The sequence below is a fragment of the Crinia signifera genome, chromosome 1, assembly GCF_055691185.1.
Source record: "Crinia signifera chromosome 1, ASM5569118v1, whole genome shotgun sequence".
Lineage (NCBI taxonomy): Eukaryota > Metazoa > Chordata > Amphibia > Anura > Myobatrachidae > Crinia > Crinia signifera.
This window is the reverse complement of record NC_139217.1, coordinates 173303325-173320134: the sequence shown is the minus strand read 5'-3', so window position 1 is coordinate 173320134 and position 16810 is coordinate 173303325. Positions and strand designations below refer to the sequence as shown.

Sequence of the window (16810 nt, the reverse complement as noted above, 5' to 3'; positions counted from 1 at the left end):
TGACCTGTAATGTTTACTTTTTTTTTTTTTTTTTTATAGAAAATATATTTTATTACACAACATTTTTTTTATTTGCGTTTATTTAACATGTGATTCTGGCACTCTTATCGGATATTTTCAACATCTCATAGATGTTGGCACTCCAAGGGTTAAAGATAGCAGCTCGGTTAATACTAGTCACACTTCTCCTTCATACATGGAGAGAAGCGCTAACAGCTCGCATTAAACCGCTTCTTACATCTAGTTTGTGGTTTATTCTTCTATATGTAAATGCACAGTGAGGAAGTGTAGTGTTTACTTGTGATGTCACATTTTCCCTACTTCCTTGGATTTTCTACTATCAATGTTTGTAACTGTAATTACACTGCCATGCTAGTTACATTCTCTAATACCTATTTCAGTTTGTACAGCTTTTTGAAATCTGACTCCTCAAACTGAAGATGTGTGACAATCAAATATTTATTTAATTTTTATTTTTATTTTTTCACAGATTTATTGGGGGTCATGCGCACTAGTTCTCACTGGAAACGCAGTCATCTTCTCTACCATTTTAGGCTTCTTCTTAGTATTTGGAAGCAATGATGACTTCAGTTGGCAGCAATGGTGAGGTCCAATGAAGAACTGCTCTCTGCAGGCAGCCATGACTGACTCCAGCAGCCAGCCAGCCATTAGATAAGACAGAGCACAGAAAGAACTGTAGCATTACTCTGGAACTAGCATGTGGGATTCTCGCCACATCATGTTACTCATGCTTTTACCATGGATGTGCAGCATAGCTTGCTGGAAAATTGCTCTAAACAAGAAACCTGTAGTACTTCCATGGTGTAATTAAGATGTTATCTGTGTTTTTGTCAAGGCGTTATTTCTTGTTAGAATAGCCGCCTTCCCTTTTTTTGTTTTATATATAAAGTTCATTCCTTGCATGAAGTAAAGTATTGAGTCAAATGAAAAATGCTGCAAAAACTGCACTTTTTTTTATTTCAGTTGGTTAAATGTAGAACTTTTTATTTTTCCTAGTTTTTGTGTTTGTTTATTTTGTGTTATATACATTTTCAAATCTCATGCATAGGACTCTCTAAGGTGTATTTATTTGTTTTCCCTCTTTGTCTACTTTTATGGTGTGTACACACGGTCGATTTTAAGCTTGCTATTCGATACTGTTGCAATGAGATTGAATCGCACAGCAAGCCACCCTACATGCATGCGATTTGGACGCTACAGTGCAGATCTGCACTATATCGTCATTGGAGCCCTGTCTATCTGGGTTTCAATATGTGCTGCCATGGAAGCGCGCATCGGGATCGCAAGGTAAAAAACCTGTGCGATCTGCTTGTGATCCTGATGCTATTTTGACTATATAGTCAAAATCTCATGCTGATTGTACCCGAGTGTACACACCATTAGATGCCCCCTCTCGTTTATTGTTGATGTAAAATAAATGAGTTGCATTTTATGTAAAGAAAAGGCAAAATGCCAGCACTGACTAGCTGTGTGTCCCCTAAGCACATTTAGTGCATCTTAGTTTTACTGATCTTTAGAAAAACTATATCCTTTTGAGATTTTGGTAAACTATGAGCAGTAAGACACTGTATAACCTAAATATGCAGCAACATACTCAACTGACCTGTACATTAAGATGCATAAAATTGTGTGTGTGTAATGGTAGTTTTGCAAACTAATGGCATCTAAAGCTGCCCATACACGCTGCTATGCGTGCTGTCCCGATGTGTGCTTTGAGGTGCGCACTCCCGCGGCACCTCACCGCACAGTACAAAAAGTTTGTGCTTGCACATACTTTTTGTACTTAGGTTTCATCACATTGCATCGCATTGCATGCACAACGCATGCACAGGCAATGCAATGTGATCTGTGCTAGTACAGCACGGAAAGCACGCCCTCATAGCAGCGTGTATGGGCTGCTTTACACCTTGAAAAGCCAGGTCACACTAGACAACATTTTAAAATAAAGGCCCGTGCACACTAGAGGGTGTAGTAAGTTATCGCTGTAAGGGCTTTCTGAGCAATTTATTTTACTATATTTTTTAGTGTGTACACTCAATATCGTTAACTATGCGTGCTCCCATGCATAGCTAAAGACCCCCCTTTTCTCGTCTGACCATGCAGATCAATTTGGCTACACACACATGTCACTGTCCTGGGGATGTCACCGAATGATATCTTTTACCAATATTGTTCAGTGTGTACATGCACTAACCGGCCACCTGCGGCCCATATTAACTATAGTATATGTAGTGTGTTTGGGGCTTAATTCTTCGACAGATCTTTAATCGTTCACTGTGTGTACGCACTCCTGTATATCTCTAGTAACGTCTGTACATGCAGCTTAATCGAAGGATATAGTAAACAACCACTATACTTCTGGATGTGGCCACCGGTGCAATCTATATAGTTTGTTCAGGTGTACTATGTCATTTGTCGGGAGTTCCAGGGAAATCATTAGTAACATATTATTGTTTGTATGTCATCTAGTGTGTACTCAATATTAGTCTGCTTCATCAAAATATATATTCTGTTTCTATTTATGCAGTGAAGCATTAGCATCTTGGTACACAGGTGTTGCATATTTATCATAAGTGGATGCAGACCATTAGTAGCTCAAACTTCATCCATGTAGAGACTACTAGATTGGAATACATTTTATGTACAACTAGAACTCTTGTTACTTGCCATCAAGTCTTTATGGTTCTTAAGTACTTTGTTTTTATTTAGCTGACTATCTTAGGGGGTGTGGATCAAAGAGCTTACAGTCAGTAATTTGTAAGGACAAAGGTAGACACATGAAAAAGTCGACATGAGTTTTTTTTTTTTGGAGTGGGCTATCAATGTCTACAAAGACAACCCCCCCCCCCCCAATTCGCTCACTGTGCATGATGCCTCGCTCTGCTGCAGCTGTCCAAGGCACATTTTTCCGTTCCCAATTATAGTCCACGTGGATCACACTGCATGAAACAATAGTGCTAAATATGTCTATCTTCATGTGTCAACCATTGCCATGCTGACCTTTTGTCAATGTTGACCATATAGGATTGATGTATTGACTGTTGACCTAGACAATGTCAACCTATCATCCAGGTACCCTATTTAGGTAACTATGATTATTTATTTGTTTAATCCCTTTTGGGGGGGGGGGGGCGGGGTTGAAACTACTATTGGTGTGTAAGTACTGTATGGTTCAGAAGGAAACCACCAGCCAATCACCAGTTATTTTTAGTAACTGGGAAATACTCTGCAGGAGAAAATCCTATAGCACTGCTGTACTTCTGTGTAGCCTGGGACCATCTACACACCTTTGATCCACATTTTACGCTGGTCCTATAAAGATACTAATGGGAAATGTAAAAAAAAAAAAAAAACTGCTGCTGCTACATCTGTAGAAATGAAAGTCTTCTCTTTCTCAGGAAGAGAGAAGCTCTTCTATAGCTGTTACAAGTAAACTGGTTTTATTTTACTGTTTTTAATATGCATCAGTCCCACATTTACCAAATAAAGAACCATACAAATAATTTGATCTGTAATCTAAAAGAGTAAATGGGTCAAATGTGATGGAGTATGAGTTGTACAAATTGCTGAGATTTCATTGGTTTAAACTTGCAACTTTTTGTTTGTCTCAAAATCGGTGTGCTTTAGATGCTGATTGCGTGGTTCTGTTGAACTGAAAATACATTCTGTTTTTTTTTTTTTTTCCTTATAAAAACTTACGTTCTGCATATGCACAGGTATAACTGGAATGGTAAACATTGCCTGGATTCAGGCAAATCCAATAACTGTGGTTCCCAAATGTGGGGCACTATCAGGGGTGTCCTGAGATGGTGCTCCAGGACCAATTCAGCTTGTTTTAACTTAAAATGAAAATGTCCAATTCCTTTACTGACATTATGGAGGCCTCTCCTTAGAAGGAGGGGGATGGGCTTTGTTCTTCTTCAGTGGGAGTTGGCTACTGAGAGGAAAAAAAAAGTGCTTTTGCCAAGGAAGAATGGCGTTCCCCTAACAAAGTCTTCGCAGTGCTCCTTTGAATAAATAAAGGCATAACCATCATGTCTGCATATTCTACTACTGATCAGCAGTCATTTTTAGGTAGAAATTCCAAATCTCTCTCAATACGTATTTATTTGTTTTGTAGTTTAACACTGAGGGTTTTGGTGAAATCCTACTTTGCACAGCACGTCCTTGTAACCAGTGTCGGTATTTCAGTCACTTGTTGAAAGATTTAATGGTACAAGTCTGGGCGAACGCTCAGGGCTCTGGATTGTGTTGGCTTTAATAAAGTGTAATTGCGGTACTTTGTTTCCTAGAACGGCCACAATCGCGGGCATCGTGTACCTTAAAGTTAAGGTACACGATGCCTGCGATGGACCCGATTTCCTTTGAAATCAGGTCCATTTTGCCGGCAAAGGCAAAATCGGGGGCATCACGTCAGTCGCGTGCATTAACATGGCCACCGACGCGATGCCCGCGATTTTGCCATAGGCTTCAATGTTAAAATATTTTTAACATTGAAATCGGGAGCATCGCGTCGGTCTTGTGCCATTATAATGGCACAAGATGAGATGGACTTGATTAAGTCCATCTCACATAGGAAACAATGTGAAATGGGCCAATATGACCCATTTCACATTGTGTATATATATATGATTGACTCCAACCCGAAGCGTGGCGAGGGCCGGCGGTGCGCGTCCTCCGACTTTTCATACCCTACTATCCACGTTGGCGTTGAGTTGAGAATATAAAGTGTGGCGAGCGCACGCCAATACCTGTGAAGTTATACGCGTCCCCTCGCGGGGCGCGCTGCGCTCGCCACGCTTCGGGCTCGGTGGCACGCTGCGCTCGCCACACTTTATATTCTCAACACCACGCCGATGTGGATAGTAGGGGTATGAAAAGGTCAGAGGATGCGCACCGCCGCCCCTCGCTGCGTTCGCCACGCTTCGGGTTGGCGTCAATAGTGGGGTGGTGTTGAGGGGGTAAAATTGGGGTTTGGGGAATATTTTACATTGAATCCAATGTAAAATAGGGTCCCAGGGACCCTATTCACATTTGATTCAATGTAAAAATCGGGTCGCATCGCATGCGATTTGGTCACATGCGATGCGACAGACGCGATTAAGACCACCCCGATGCAAATCGGTGTGGCCGTGCTAGGAAACAAGTACCGTAATTGCAACTTGTGTTTTGTCTATTATAAAGCAATAGAGCCAAGAAATGGAAGCACAGTTGTCAATAGTTGAAGTTGTAAATGGCTTGCACATTTTTGTTGCTACAATTTGCATCAATCGATTTATTTTGTTATGTCATGCAGTGTGTCCTTTCTAGATCATTTGTATCTCCTAGGCCACATACATTACAAAGTATTGTACATTTATTATTTAGAAATGCTAGTTGTTTCTGTTATGCTTTTTGTTATAGCTGGTTTTATAAGCTGATTGACTCAGTTGAGGACAGCCCATCCGTTATTTTGTTGAATCAAAGTTGGTCATAACGTCTTTATTTCCTGTACTTTGTCAGAAAATGTTCATTTTAATATGCACTGAAATGTGAATTCTTTGCAAAAAAATATTTGGGGATAATAAAAATAAACATTTTAATTATCCATGTTGAATGTTGTGATTTTCTTTAAAGTGACATGCATAATAACCTTCAAAGAAACTATTGGTTTTGTGTATCAGACTGTTTTGTTTCCCCCCCCCCCCCCCCCCCCCCCAGATTTTCTTACATGATGACTATAAATAAACTAGGTGATTCATCGCGCCCTACGGGCGCTCTTCACACCGGCGTAAGGGGCTACGCCCCTTAATTTGTGAACATTTGTATTGTGAGAATATGGTTAGAATTGTATGAAAGATGCCCTGTATTGCAGCTTCTGGCAGTGGGTGAGGGTCCAGCGTGGCAGCACAGGAGTACCGGATGGTGGCCCTGAGTCAGTGTCTCCTCCTACTGGGTGGGAGTTAGGGGCATGAGAGCAGGAGGCTGGAATATGAGGCATGATAGGGGTATGTGGGCAACACAGCGTCAGCGATTACCCAGTGGTGGAAGTTACGGTTCAGGAGAGCAGGAAGCTGGGTAGTGATAGGGGGTGTGGGGCATACGGGGGACTAAAGAGGGTGGTGGACACTGTGCAGCTTCTGCCAGTGGGTGAGGGTCCAGCGTGGCAGCACAGAAATCAGGAGTCAGTGTCTCCTCCGACTGGGTGGGAGTTAGGGTGCATGAGAGCAGGAGGCTGGGTGGCAAAGCATGATAGGGGAATGTGGGCAACACAGGGTGAGCGGGTCTCCACTGGCGGAAGTTACGGGGCAGGAGAACAGGAGGCAGGGCAGTGTCCTCCCACATTGATGGCAAAAGTATTTAACATCGGCCATAAACCATCGATTATTTGAAAATCATTGATGGTCGATGGGCATCTCTAGAACTGGAGGAGGGAGGGGGACAGTATGCAGCTCCCGGGCAGTGGGTGAGCGTCTCCTCCCACTGGGAGGGAGTGAGCGTGCATGAGAGCAGGAGGCTGTATAATAGTGGTATGTGGGCAAGACATTGATAAAAGTTGTGCGCTGGTGCAGAGGGCAGAGGGGAAACCTGCAGTGCGGCAGCCAGGGCCGGATTTCCCACCTAGGGGGGTACCTGCTTGTGGTGGTACAGGATCCCCCATTGTCACGGGGTTACGTGAAATGCGGGAGCGGGGGCCGCGGTGGTCGCTGGGGGGTGGAATTGCCGGAAGGGGGTCTGCAAATTGCGGGAGGGGGGGTGGTGTGTGGGGATCCGCGGTTAGCGGGAGGGGGCGGGGGGTCCGCAAATCGTGGGCGGGGGAGCAGGGGGCTTGAATCGTGGGAAGGGGGTCCGCAAATTGCGGGAGGGGGGTTGTCGGGGTTAGTGAATTGCGGGAGGGGGGTTGCGGAGGTCCGTGAATTGCGTGGGGTGCCGTGAGTCAAGGGGGGGTGGTGCGGGGGTCCGTGAATCACGGGAGGGGTCATGAATCGCAGGAGGGGGGGGGGGTGTGGGGGGTTGCCGTGAATTGCATGAGGGGGGCGTGAATCAAGGGAGGGTGGGCGCAGGGGGGTGGTGCGGGGGTCCGTGAATCGCGGGAGGGGGCATGAATCGCGGGAGGGGGGGTCGTGGGGGGTTCCGAATCGCAGGAAGGGGGGTATGGGGGTGCCGTGAATTGCGTGAGGGGGGCATGGGCCCTTTTAATGCCGGGAGGGGGGGGTCGCAAGGGTCCCGCGAATCGCGGGAGGGAGGATGCAGGGGTCCTGCGAATCGCGGGAGGGGTCGCTGGGGTCCCGCGATTTGCGGGAGGGTCGCGGGGGTCCCGCGTTTCCGCGGGAGGGGTGGTCGCGGAGGTCCAGCGAATCGCGGGAGGGGTGGTCGGGTCTGGGACGGATATTAGACAGCACTTACATCGACAGCCATTACATCGACACCATTAGTTCGACAGCTCAATAGGTCGACATGGTTTTAGGTCGACATACCATTAGGTCGACATGTCATTTATGTCGACAGCTCATTAGGTCAGACAGCTCATTAGGTCGACATGTTTTTAGGTCGACACTGCCATTAGGTCGACAGAGTCTATGTCGACAGTCAAAAGGTCGACATGGGTTTTTTCACTGTTTTTTGGCCGAAATGTCGACACAGTCGACATGGACACAGTTTGAAGTGTACCGCAGCCGCTCGCTATGCTTCGGGCACGGTGCCTCGCTGCGCTCGGCACACTATTTTATCTCCCACCACGCCCTAGTGGATAGTAGGTCATGAAATACCGCCTGTCGGCACATGTCGGCTCAATGAAACAGTGAAAAAAACCCATGTCGACCTTTTGACTGTCGACATAGACACTGTCGACCTAATGGCAGTGTCGACCTAAAAAACATGTCGACCTAATGAGCTGTCGACATAATGACATGTCGACCTAATGGTATGTCGACTAAAACCATGTCGACCTATTGAGCTGTTGAACTAATGGTGTCGATGTAATGGCTGTCAATGTAAGTGCTGTCTAACAATAGTCTGGATACCGGGGTGGTCGCGGGGGTCCCGCGAATCACGGGAGGGGGGGTCGCGGGGTTCCCGCGGCTCGCGAGAGGGTGGAAAGGCGGGAGGGGGGTCGCGGGGGTCCCGCGATTCCCGGGAGGGGGGGGGGGCGGGGGTCCCGCGAATCGCGGGAGGGGGGTCGCGGGGGTCCCGCGAATCGCGGGAGGGGGGTCGCGGGGGTCCTGGCAGAGGGTAGGGATGTGCAGGAGTAATGGTGGATGGTGGCTGTGGAGTAATGGTGGATGGTGGGCGTGTACTGTAGCCCTGGCTGGGCGGGGGGGAGGTGATGTCAAGGGGGTGGAACGTCAGACACATGAAAGTGAAACTGTTTTACACAGGAACGTTCTCCACAGGGGTTGAGTGACAGATCTGGCTAAATATATAAGAGATATTTGTCTTGACAGTTTTTACCCCATAGTTTACTATAGTAATTAATATTGAAATGTGGTAAAGGTTATCTCTCGTGTGTGTGTGTGTGTGTATAGATAGATAGGTATCGCTGGTATCCGGCACTCACTGTTGCTGCGGATCGTTTAATGCCCTGGAGCTATCCTGAGACCAGGGTTACTCCTGCACCAATATGTAAAAGATATAGGTGGAAAAAGCTAACAGAAACATAAACAAATATAAAACGCAAATTACATTCCATAACATAAACATGATGTGACATTACATAATCTTAAACTTATCAAATGTGATGTGCTGCTGTGCCCTGCTAAGTATAATTCATAAGCTTAGGTAGCCTGCCATGACTGAGTGTCATATGTGTAAGACCCCGCTGATTCCCGAGGATAAGTACAGTGTAACGAACCTCTGTGTAATATGTGACAAAATTGTGTGACAGGGAACATAACTTGACAGTATGATAACATGAAAAAAAAAATTTAAATTGCAAAGGTTGTATGAGGGAGATCATGTGTAAATGTATGAGTGTGCCCATTCAAATACTCGAGGCACCGCATGAAAGAAATGATCATACATATGGATGACCATGGCAAATATAAATGTGGAAAAAATATTATCAGAAGAAATACCATAAGAAAAATGTCTGTTTAAAGAACAATGTGTACATGTTAGACCATGCTGTTATTTTAGTGTGTACCTTTGTGGGAACCCATGCATCTACTTGTCACTGTGAAGCTAGTGTTAAAAGTGACTAGTGTTAAAATAGGGTCTCAATGCATTGCAGCTCTATCCTATATACTATAAACTGATGTGTCGAGCTCATCGGAAACAAACTGTTATGAGTGCCATGTATACCTAACTAAATATTCATAATAAAAAAAAAATAGAATGAACATCAAACGTGTCGTAACTAGACAATAAAAATTTACCAAAACAACTTTAATAGGAAAGGAGAAATGGAAGACGACAATATTATGGTCCTATGGGGACACCATTTATTACTCTGCTTTCTACAGAAAGCAGCCCAACCAAAGGGATTTGTTGAGGCCTTTGATTGTACTGTGTCCAGACGAAAGATCTACGTAGCTTCCAGCTGCAGTAAAGCCTTCCCTCTGTTACCACCTCTCGGGGACAAGGGGACTTGGTCAATGACCTTATGACGGATAGTTGTCACTCCGTGCTGTTGCTGTGCAAAGTGGCAGGCTACGGGCTGTTCACTGATGCCACTGGCCAGTGCTGCCCTAATGGCTGTACAATGCTGGGTCATTCCCTCTTTGAACTGCCGCTCTGTTTTGCCCACGTAACATAGGCCACATGGGTAAAACAGAGCATACACCACAAACCTGGACGTGCACGTAAGTGCTTTGTTAATATGGAATTTTCTGCCCGTATGTGGATGTGCAATGCTGTTTCCAGTAAGCATGAATCCACAAGTGGTGCAGGGGGCCAGTATATTTTTCCCTTCCGGACCAGTTCAGAGCTCTGGGAATTGAATTGTTGTACCCAGTGTGTGACCTTTTGAGATGGTTTGCACTAGTTTTACCTGTAGTAATTTCCCTCTCGGTCTATTGATTGCTTTTGATCTGGCCTTCTCTATTTCCTTTATGGGGTATCCCCTTGATAGAAATTTGTATGTCATGATGTCCAGTTTTTTCTCTCTAGGCCGGGTCACTGGTGCATCGGCGTACCCTTATAAATTGCGAAATAAGGGAGCCCTTTGATGGTGGCTGGTGGATGAAAACTGGCATGATGTAGCAAGGTGTTTATCCGTCTCCTTGGGGGGGAAGGATACGGGATACTCAACCTGTGTATACTGTATTTTTTTTTTTTTTACTGAAATTCAGTAATGCTAGTCATTCATGCTGTAATATTGCAGCAAGTGTATGGTAACTGGTCTGTTATTGCACTGTGAGCAACCCACAATGTAAAAATGAAAGGTTTCTGATATACTAAATCTAATATTTAAAAATGCATTACCAGTATCTATTATGATCGTCTGTCTGTGTACATTAGACCGAGCAGCAGTAATCCTTTTCAACAACTGGCAGCCATTTTGTGGGCTTAACAAAAATATGAATGCATCCTTGCAATCGATTCGGTCATGTAATATATTTTCCATGCCTACTTTTAACCCTTTGAGTGTCAACATCTGTGAGATGTTCAATTTATCCCCTAAAAGTGCTAACGTCACTCATATTTGTTGTAAATTCAAATAAAAAAGGTGTCATTACAGTGAGTAACAAATGTTTACTTGCTAATTTTTCCACCTTTTTGGCAATTCACTTGGCACTCAAAGGGTTAATAAGGGCAACTATGCTACCTAGCATTTTTTCTGTATGAGGACACATCTAATAAAATGTATTACTGTAAAAACAAATATTTTTTTTTATTTTTCGACAGATATGAAGCGCTAAAAGCACCGCTATAACACTTCCTGCTTCACCTCAGTAGCAAGGCGAAGCAGGAGGGGACAGTGACAAGATCACGAAGATCTTGCCACCAAAGCGGGGGAGCGCTAACTCCCCCCTCCGGCGATGCCTCCTCCAGCTGACAGCGTGTCATTGTTAACGGACGCGCTGTCTGCTTCTCCCCGGCCGGCTGGACTGCGCATGCGCGGGATCTCGCTGCTAACGCGAGATCCCCAGCGCAGCTCGGAGCCAGCAGCAGAGACAGCACTGTCCCTGCTGTGGGCATAGGGCATCGCCGCCTGCAGCTGTTGAAGTCAATAGCTGCAGGCGGCGGAACGGTCAGTGATGCTGACCGTTCATAAATTAGGCAGGAGGCAGGCGCACACTACGAAATTTCGTAGTTGTGCTATGCCTCCTTCCTCACACTGCCGCGTGATAGACACCCACTCGGCGGGGGTCTTGGATCAGGGGAAGTGCTATCCCCTGCTTTAGCACATGGGGATAGCGCAGATTCCCCTGATCACCAGTTAATAAATCTGCCCCTTGGTGAGATGTGTTCTTGATGTGCTTTGTTTTAGATTGCTTCACATCTATTTAAAATCACATGCGATATGCTAGAGCAGTGTTCGGTTTGAACTAAAATTACTTCATGCGCCAACTTTTTAGCCATATGCAATGCACGCATTGCAAGCCAATAGAAACACTGTGATGTGAACCGCATGCGATGCATTTTAAACTAAAGGTCAAAACACATCTGACCATCTCAGTGTGTGGGCACCTTAAGACCTTTTAAGCTATACAATGTTTGGTGCAAAGCTGCCAAAGACCACCCATGGGATATCAGTTTTTTGTAAGAAATTATCTGTTGTATGTATAATAAGATGTGCTAAGATTTGTAGCACATTGTAGGTAACTATAGATAGTGTGTGTAATTTCTTGCAAGGGAAGTCTGATGCAGTGGTTGGCCATTGGAGATTGCCCATCACTGTTGTGGTGATGCGTGAAAGAGGGGATTCTCTAATCCCCTATGTCCAGACACTGTTTCACTCCCAAGAATATATTGCATTGTAGAAAACATCCTGCTGAATAACATTTAATCTCCTCCTTTTACTTCAGAATATTTTAGGGAAAAAGACTTGCCACAAAATGTCTGACATCTTAGTAAATTTCTGCCATAGTATGCGGTCCTTTTGCATACTATGTATTGTATGCTATCCTAGCTAAGGCTGCTGGATCTGATCTATAGTGCAGTCCTTGTGGTCTCTCATCCGATGCACACGGGACCAAGCATCTGTTCGGAATTGGAGGTTAAGCACCAGCAATTTTACACTTTTTATCTGATTTTCTAGGCCTAATGCAGGTTTTCAAATGTGGAAATGTTGCCCTTACTAACCAATCAGATTCTACTTCATGTTGTGGAGGTCTCCCATACAGGATCACAAGTGAAAGAAATGGCTCCACCTGGGAATCTGTTCCAATGTTTCAGTGAGTAATGAATAAACCAGTGTGTCTGCTACATGTGAGCTGTTTGGGGTCCTGAGTTTGAGCATCACTGGTTTAGAGCTATGCACAGGAAACTTGAAAATATTAAAACTGGTTATGATTGTATAAGATACTGCTGATGCCTATCACTAGCTGGTGGCATGTGGGGACATATGTTCAAAGGATAAAGAACCAAAGCGCTCAAGAGTAGGAAAGAGAGAAGAAAGGTATATAAAAAAAAAAAAGTATGCAATACCAAAGATAAAATAAAAGTTTTTTTAGCCAATGTTTATGCTCTTTTTGTATAAGTGCAAATGTCCTTTCAAAACAGCCTTTAGTCCGGAACAGACCACAGTTGACGTCAATCGCTAACTGACCCTTATTGTGCTTTAAGCTGGGTTCTTGTAGCCGCGTCTTCTCCCTCTGCTGTGTGAGTCCCGTGCGGCGACTTCCAGTATCGGGGATCGTGTTTTTGGCACTGGCGTCTTTGCAGCTTCACTGATGGATCTTCTTTGCAGTCTTCTCCTAGGCGAACGCGACACGCAGTCCCATGCATCCCCATCGCCTGACTAGATCTTGACTACCATGTATTCAAGGTCTGGTCAGATTGCCACTGTTCACGGATCACCCATACACACATTGCTACGCTGGGACACAGAAGGGCACTCAGCATGCAGGCTAGCAGAAATTGCCCCATATGTATGAGGCTTAAAGTAACAAGGTGGTTGTTTTATTTCAGTTATAAGAGATTTGTTTATCATTAAATATTTGCAGGATCTTTACCTAGAGCAGCAGTTTTCAGAGTATACTGTACTCCCAAATATCAAGGAGACAACAGCCATGGAGGTATTACAGACAATATCTCCAATATACTTACTATATGTTCTCTCAATTTCTGACCCTAGCTCTCTATGGGTGCTGCTATACAGTTGAATTTACCAAGCTCTGGAATATGAAACCTTTCCAGATCGCGTTAGCAAATTTAAATAAAAAAAAAGTTTCACATCTGCATTAAAATCTAAATATGACTAAATGCAACCATTTATTTTAAGCCCAGGAAATCAGTTTGGATTTAAATTAAATAGTTGAATAAAATTCCCAAGTGACATTTTATTTGCTATATTCTCTATGCATGTTTTCTCTCCATCACACTCAGTATATCTGCCTCCAATGTTTTGAGGAGTGTTACTGTACCTAGTGTAGTGTTGTTTTGCTGTAGCCATAGTTACCTACCCCTTTGCATCTGGCAGGAGGCTCCTGTTTTTGCCATTAATATCTTGCTCCCCTGCATTGTACTTCTCATCCCCTGGGTTTCTCAGATTATGCCAGGGGTGCCACTAATGAGTTTCGTTACAAGAGTGATTTGCTGTAGCAGCTGAGGGGTCTCTGCTGACTACTCTTACCCCCTCTTGCGGGAATCTATGATAGGAGTGAGCAACAGCAGAACATTATCACACAGGGACCTCAGTATCTGTGCTGTTGTGCACTGACCCACAGCCGTTGCTGCTTCTGCTTTAGAAATCTTTTTTTAGATTAACACATTTGTTTAATAAAAGTATCTGGTATCCATAATGATTTGAGTAATCTTATAATGGTATGAAAATCAGCATCAAATAACAATAGATAGCGCCTACTGCGCAAGTTGCAGACAGGCTAGTGTTCACAATAAAATAACATTTAATACACAGAAAACATACTTCTATGCTTAGGGATGAATACACACAAGGTCAGATTGCATTTGGAATTTATTGCATAGGCATCACATTAATCATGTATACTGTGCTGAATGAGAAGAAAATAAATAACACAGCAAATGTATGGTTGCAAGCAAGAAACCGCAGTCCCAGAGGTGGAACTTGTGGGTTGTGAGCCCAGGTGCAAAAATATATTTGGGCCCCCCTCCTCCACCCGAAACTAAGTTCACAAAGTGCAACACAGCAGTGGGAGACGTGGAGCGTCTGAAGCTGACAGAAAGGGGGACAGGTAGAGTGTGACAGGAAAAACTGTGGGTGACAGGAAGAGGGTGATAGTCCTCAGGGGCCCCAATGCACTGCACCTGCTGAACCAATGGTAGTGCCACCTTTGTATAGTCCATATAGCATACCACTGTTGTAAAAGTGGTCGATGCTGTATACCAGGCATGTCCAACCTGCGGCCCTCCAGATGTGCTAAAACTACACATCCCAGCATGCATTGCCATCATTCTAGCATTCCCTAATAGCCAAATTGTGTCAAGGCATGCTGGGATGTGTAGTTTTAGCACATCTGGAGGGCTGCAGGTTGGACATGCCTGCTGTATACCATAACCATTTTAATTACTGTCTCTTTCCTATCAGTTTGTAAACTGAAAAGTTCTTTTATGTGAAAATCCCACAAGATCAACAGTTTTTAAAATCTCAAAACTGAAAGTCTGACACCATCAGATCACATTTCAACATGTCAGGTATTTGGTCTAAACAACAACTGAACCTCTTGATCATATATACACATGTTTTTATACCTTAAATTCCAGGCATGTTATTGGATGATCTGTATTAATGAGGTGTACATAATAAATTAGTGACACATTTTATATTTTAATTTTGTCCATTTACTGTAATATGGAAAATATATATAAAGCACTGGTTTTATGTACATGCAAAACGCAAAGAACAGTATTTAAAAATACCTAAATATGTGACCGTAGTTGTGCTGCATGGAAAGGCACATTTGTTTATACATTGGATATCTGAAAAATAAAAATAAAAGGTTGACTGTAATATAACATCAATCTCATAATCTGTTTTTGGCTGCAGTGACGCTGACACAATGTGATAACAATTTTTAATTCAGTGGTGATTGAAAATTAGACATTATAGCTGTTTAGCCACATCCTTAGTGCAGGAGTGAAGATTAGAACAGATCCAGTAATGGATACAGTGAGGAACACCCACAGAAAAATACGATCGAGAACCTGAGCCACGAATTTCCAGTCTTGAACTACCTAGAATAAATTGTTAGATAAAATCGTTAATACTGGATCTAGTATTATTCTACAGTAACTGTTATTTGTAATAAAACTTTTACATATTTATATTTATTTTTTTTCTCAAAAAGTCAACATGGATATACAGATCATACAATCCAACATTTATATCTAAAATGAGTAACATAAATTTGAGGCAAATGCGTAAATTTATCAAAGCTCTCTTTTTAAATTGATTTTAAAATTGATCTAAACTGACCAACATTGATTTCCAATTTAAATTCCACATAATTATCACCTGTCAATTGTAGTTGATACCTGAGATTGAAGTCAATCAGAGTTTGCAGGTGTAAATTACAAAGAATTATTCATTTTTAGCGTTAAAATTAAATGAAATAGCTTTTATAAAAAAAAAAAATCAACACAAAAAAACTAAATCGACAACCAGCCACAAAGCTCTAAGCCCGATCTTGCAGCGAAAACCAGTGCTTGGTCCTGTTCTCCATGTAGTAGCGCACAAGTCAATATGATGAAACATTCTGACCCGTGCTTTGGCATTCTGTACAGTTTGTACAGCGCTATTCCCGATAAGACCGTTCCTACGAGGGTCACTGCCATAGTATTCAATAGGGAAGCACTGATTGGCTGATTCAGATGCCGCCACAAATATTTCAATCGACATAAGGGGCTTGAATCTGCTTTGGGTGCAGTGATGTGTACATTTGTGTCTGGCTCACACTGGGCATGCGCCCTGATTTGTACAAAGATGCATTAGAGGACAAGACACTGTTAAAAAAAGGTGTTTTTTTTTTTTATTACATGCCACCACCCACCTTGTCTAGTCATCCCTGTAGACCCAATTGATCCTGCCCTCTCTGTCCTTAACTTCCTCTTTGTTTAATCCCCTTTGCTCTGTGCCCCTCATGTACAGAATGGGAATCTGCCTATTTTGTCAGTCTCAGGCCCCATAATTTGCATGTTTTTTTTTCTTTGTGCCAAAATACTCTTACAAACACTGACAGACTGGAAGGTTGACTTTTCACTCAGAGCCAGATTAAGGTCTAAATGGGCCTGGAGCTGAAAATGATCAAGGGCCTATTATGCGCAATAATAGGGGTTGTGGCCAGCGCCTAATAATGTGGGGGGCGTGACCAGTGTTCTGGTTGGGTGGTCTGCTCATGGGTGTGTCTCTATTTTTGTAAATACTTTCAACTAATTATATATGCCTGGAAAAAGCAGGGGTCTGACATAGGAAAAATGATATCCAAATGTGCACCCGCAGGATGCCGATGTCCTAAGATACTTGCGGGGTGAGGCGGCACTCCAGTCAGAATAAAATATTGTGCCGAGCGTAGCAAGGCACCGTGCCCTCTGCTTGGTGAGTCATATCATTCATAAACGGGCATTGCGCGCCAAAGGTGTGCATTAAATATTACACCATAATATCCATTACATGTTACATTACATGTTAAGCCACACACCATAATGTCCATTACGTATTAAGCAAACA

The 16810-nt window shown here is 43.5% G+C and overlaps 2 protein-coding genes across 2 annotated transcripts in view; one reads left to right on the top strand and one right to left on the bottom strand.

The window, feature by feature from the left end:
* The window catches only part of LEPROTL1 (leptin receptor overlapping transcript like 1), a 42232-nt gene extending 39373 nt beyond the window's left edge, over positions 1-2859 (top strand). Inside the window, exon 4 of the mRNA XM_083177375.1 lies at positions 491-2859. Coding sequence (XP_083033501.1) covers positions 491-607 — 117 coding nt within the window. The 3' untranslated portion in view covers positions 608-2859. The remainder of the gene's footprint in view (positions 1-490) is intronic.
* An 11203-nt stretch (positions 2860-14062) lies between these two features.
* The window catches only part of CHRNB3 (cholinergic receptor nicotinic beta 3 subunit), a 67680-nt gene continuing 64932 nt past the window's right edge, over positions 14063-16810 (bottom strand). The window contains exon 6 of the mRNA XM_083177351.1: positions 14063-15318. Within this exon, the coding sequence (XP_083033477.1) occupies positions 15181-15318 (138 nt within the window). The 3' untranslated portion in view covers positions 14063-15180. The remainder of the gene's footprint in view (positions 15319-16810) is intronic.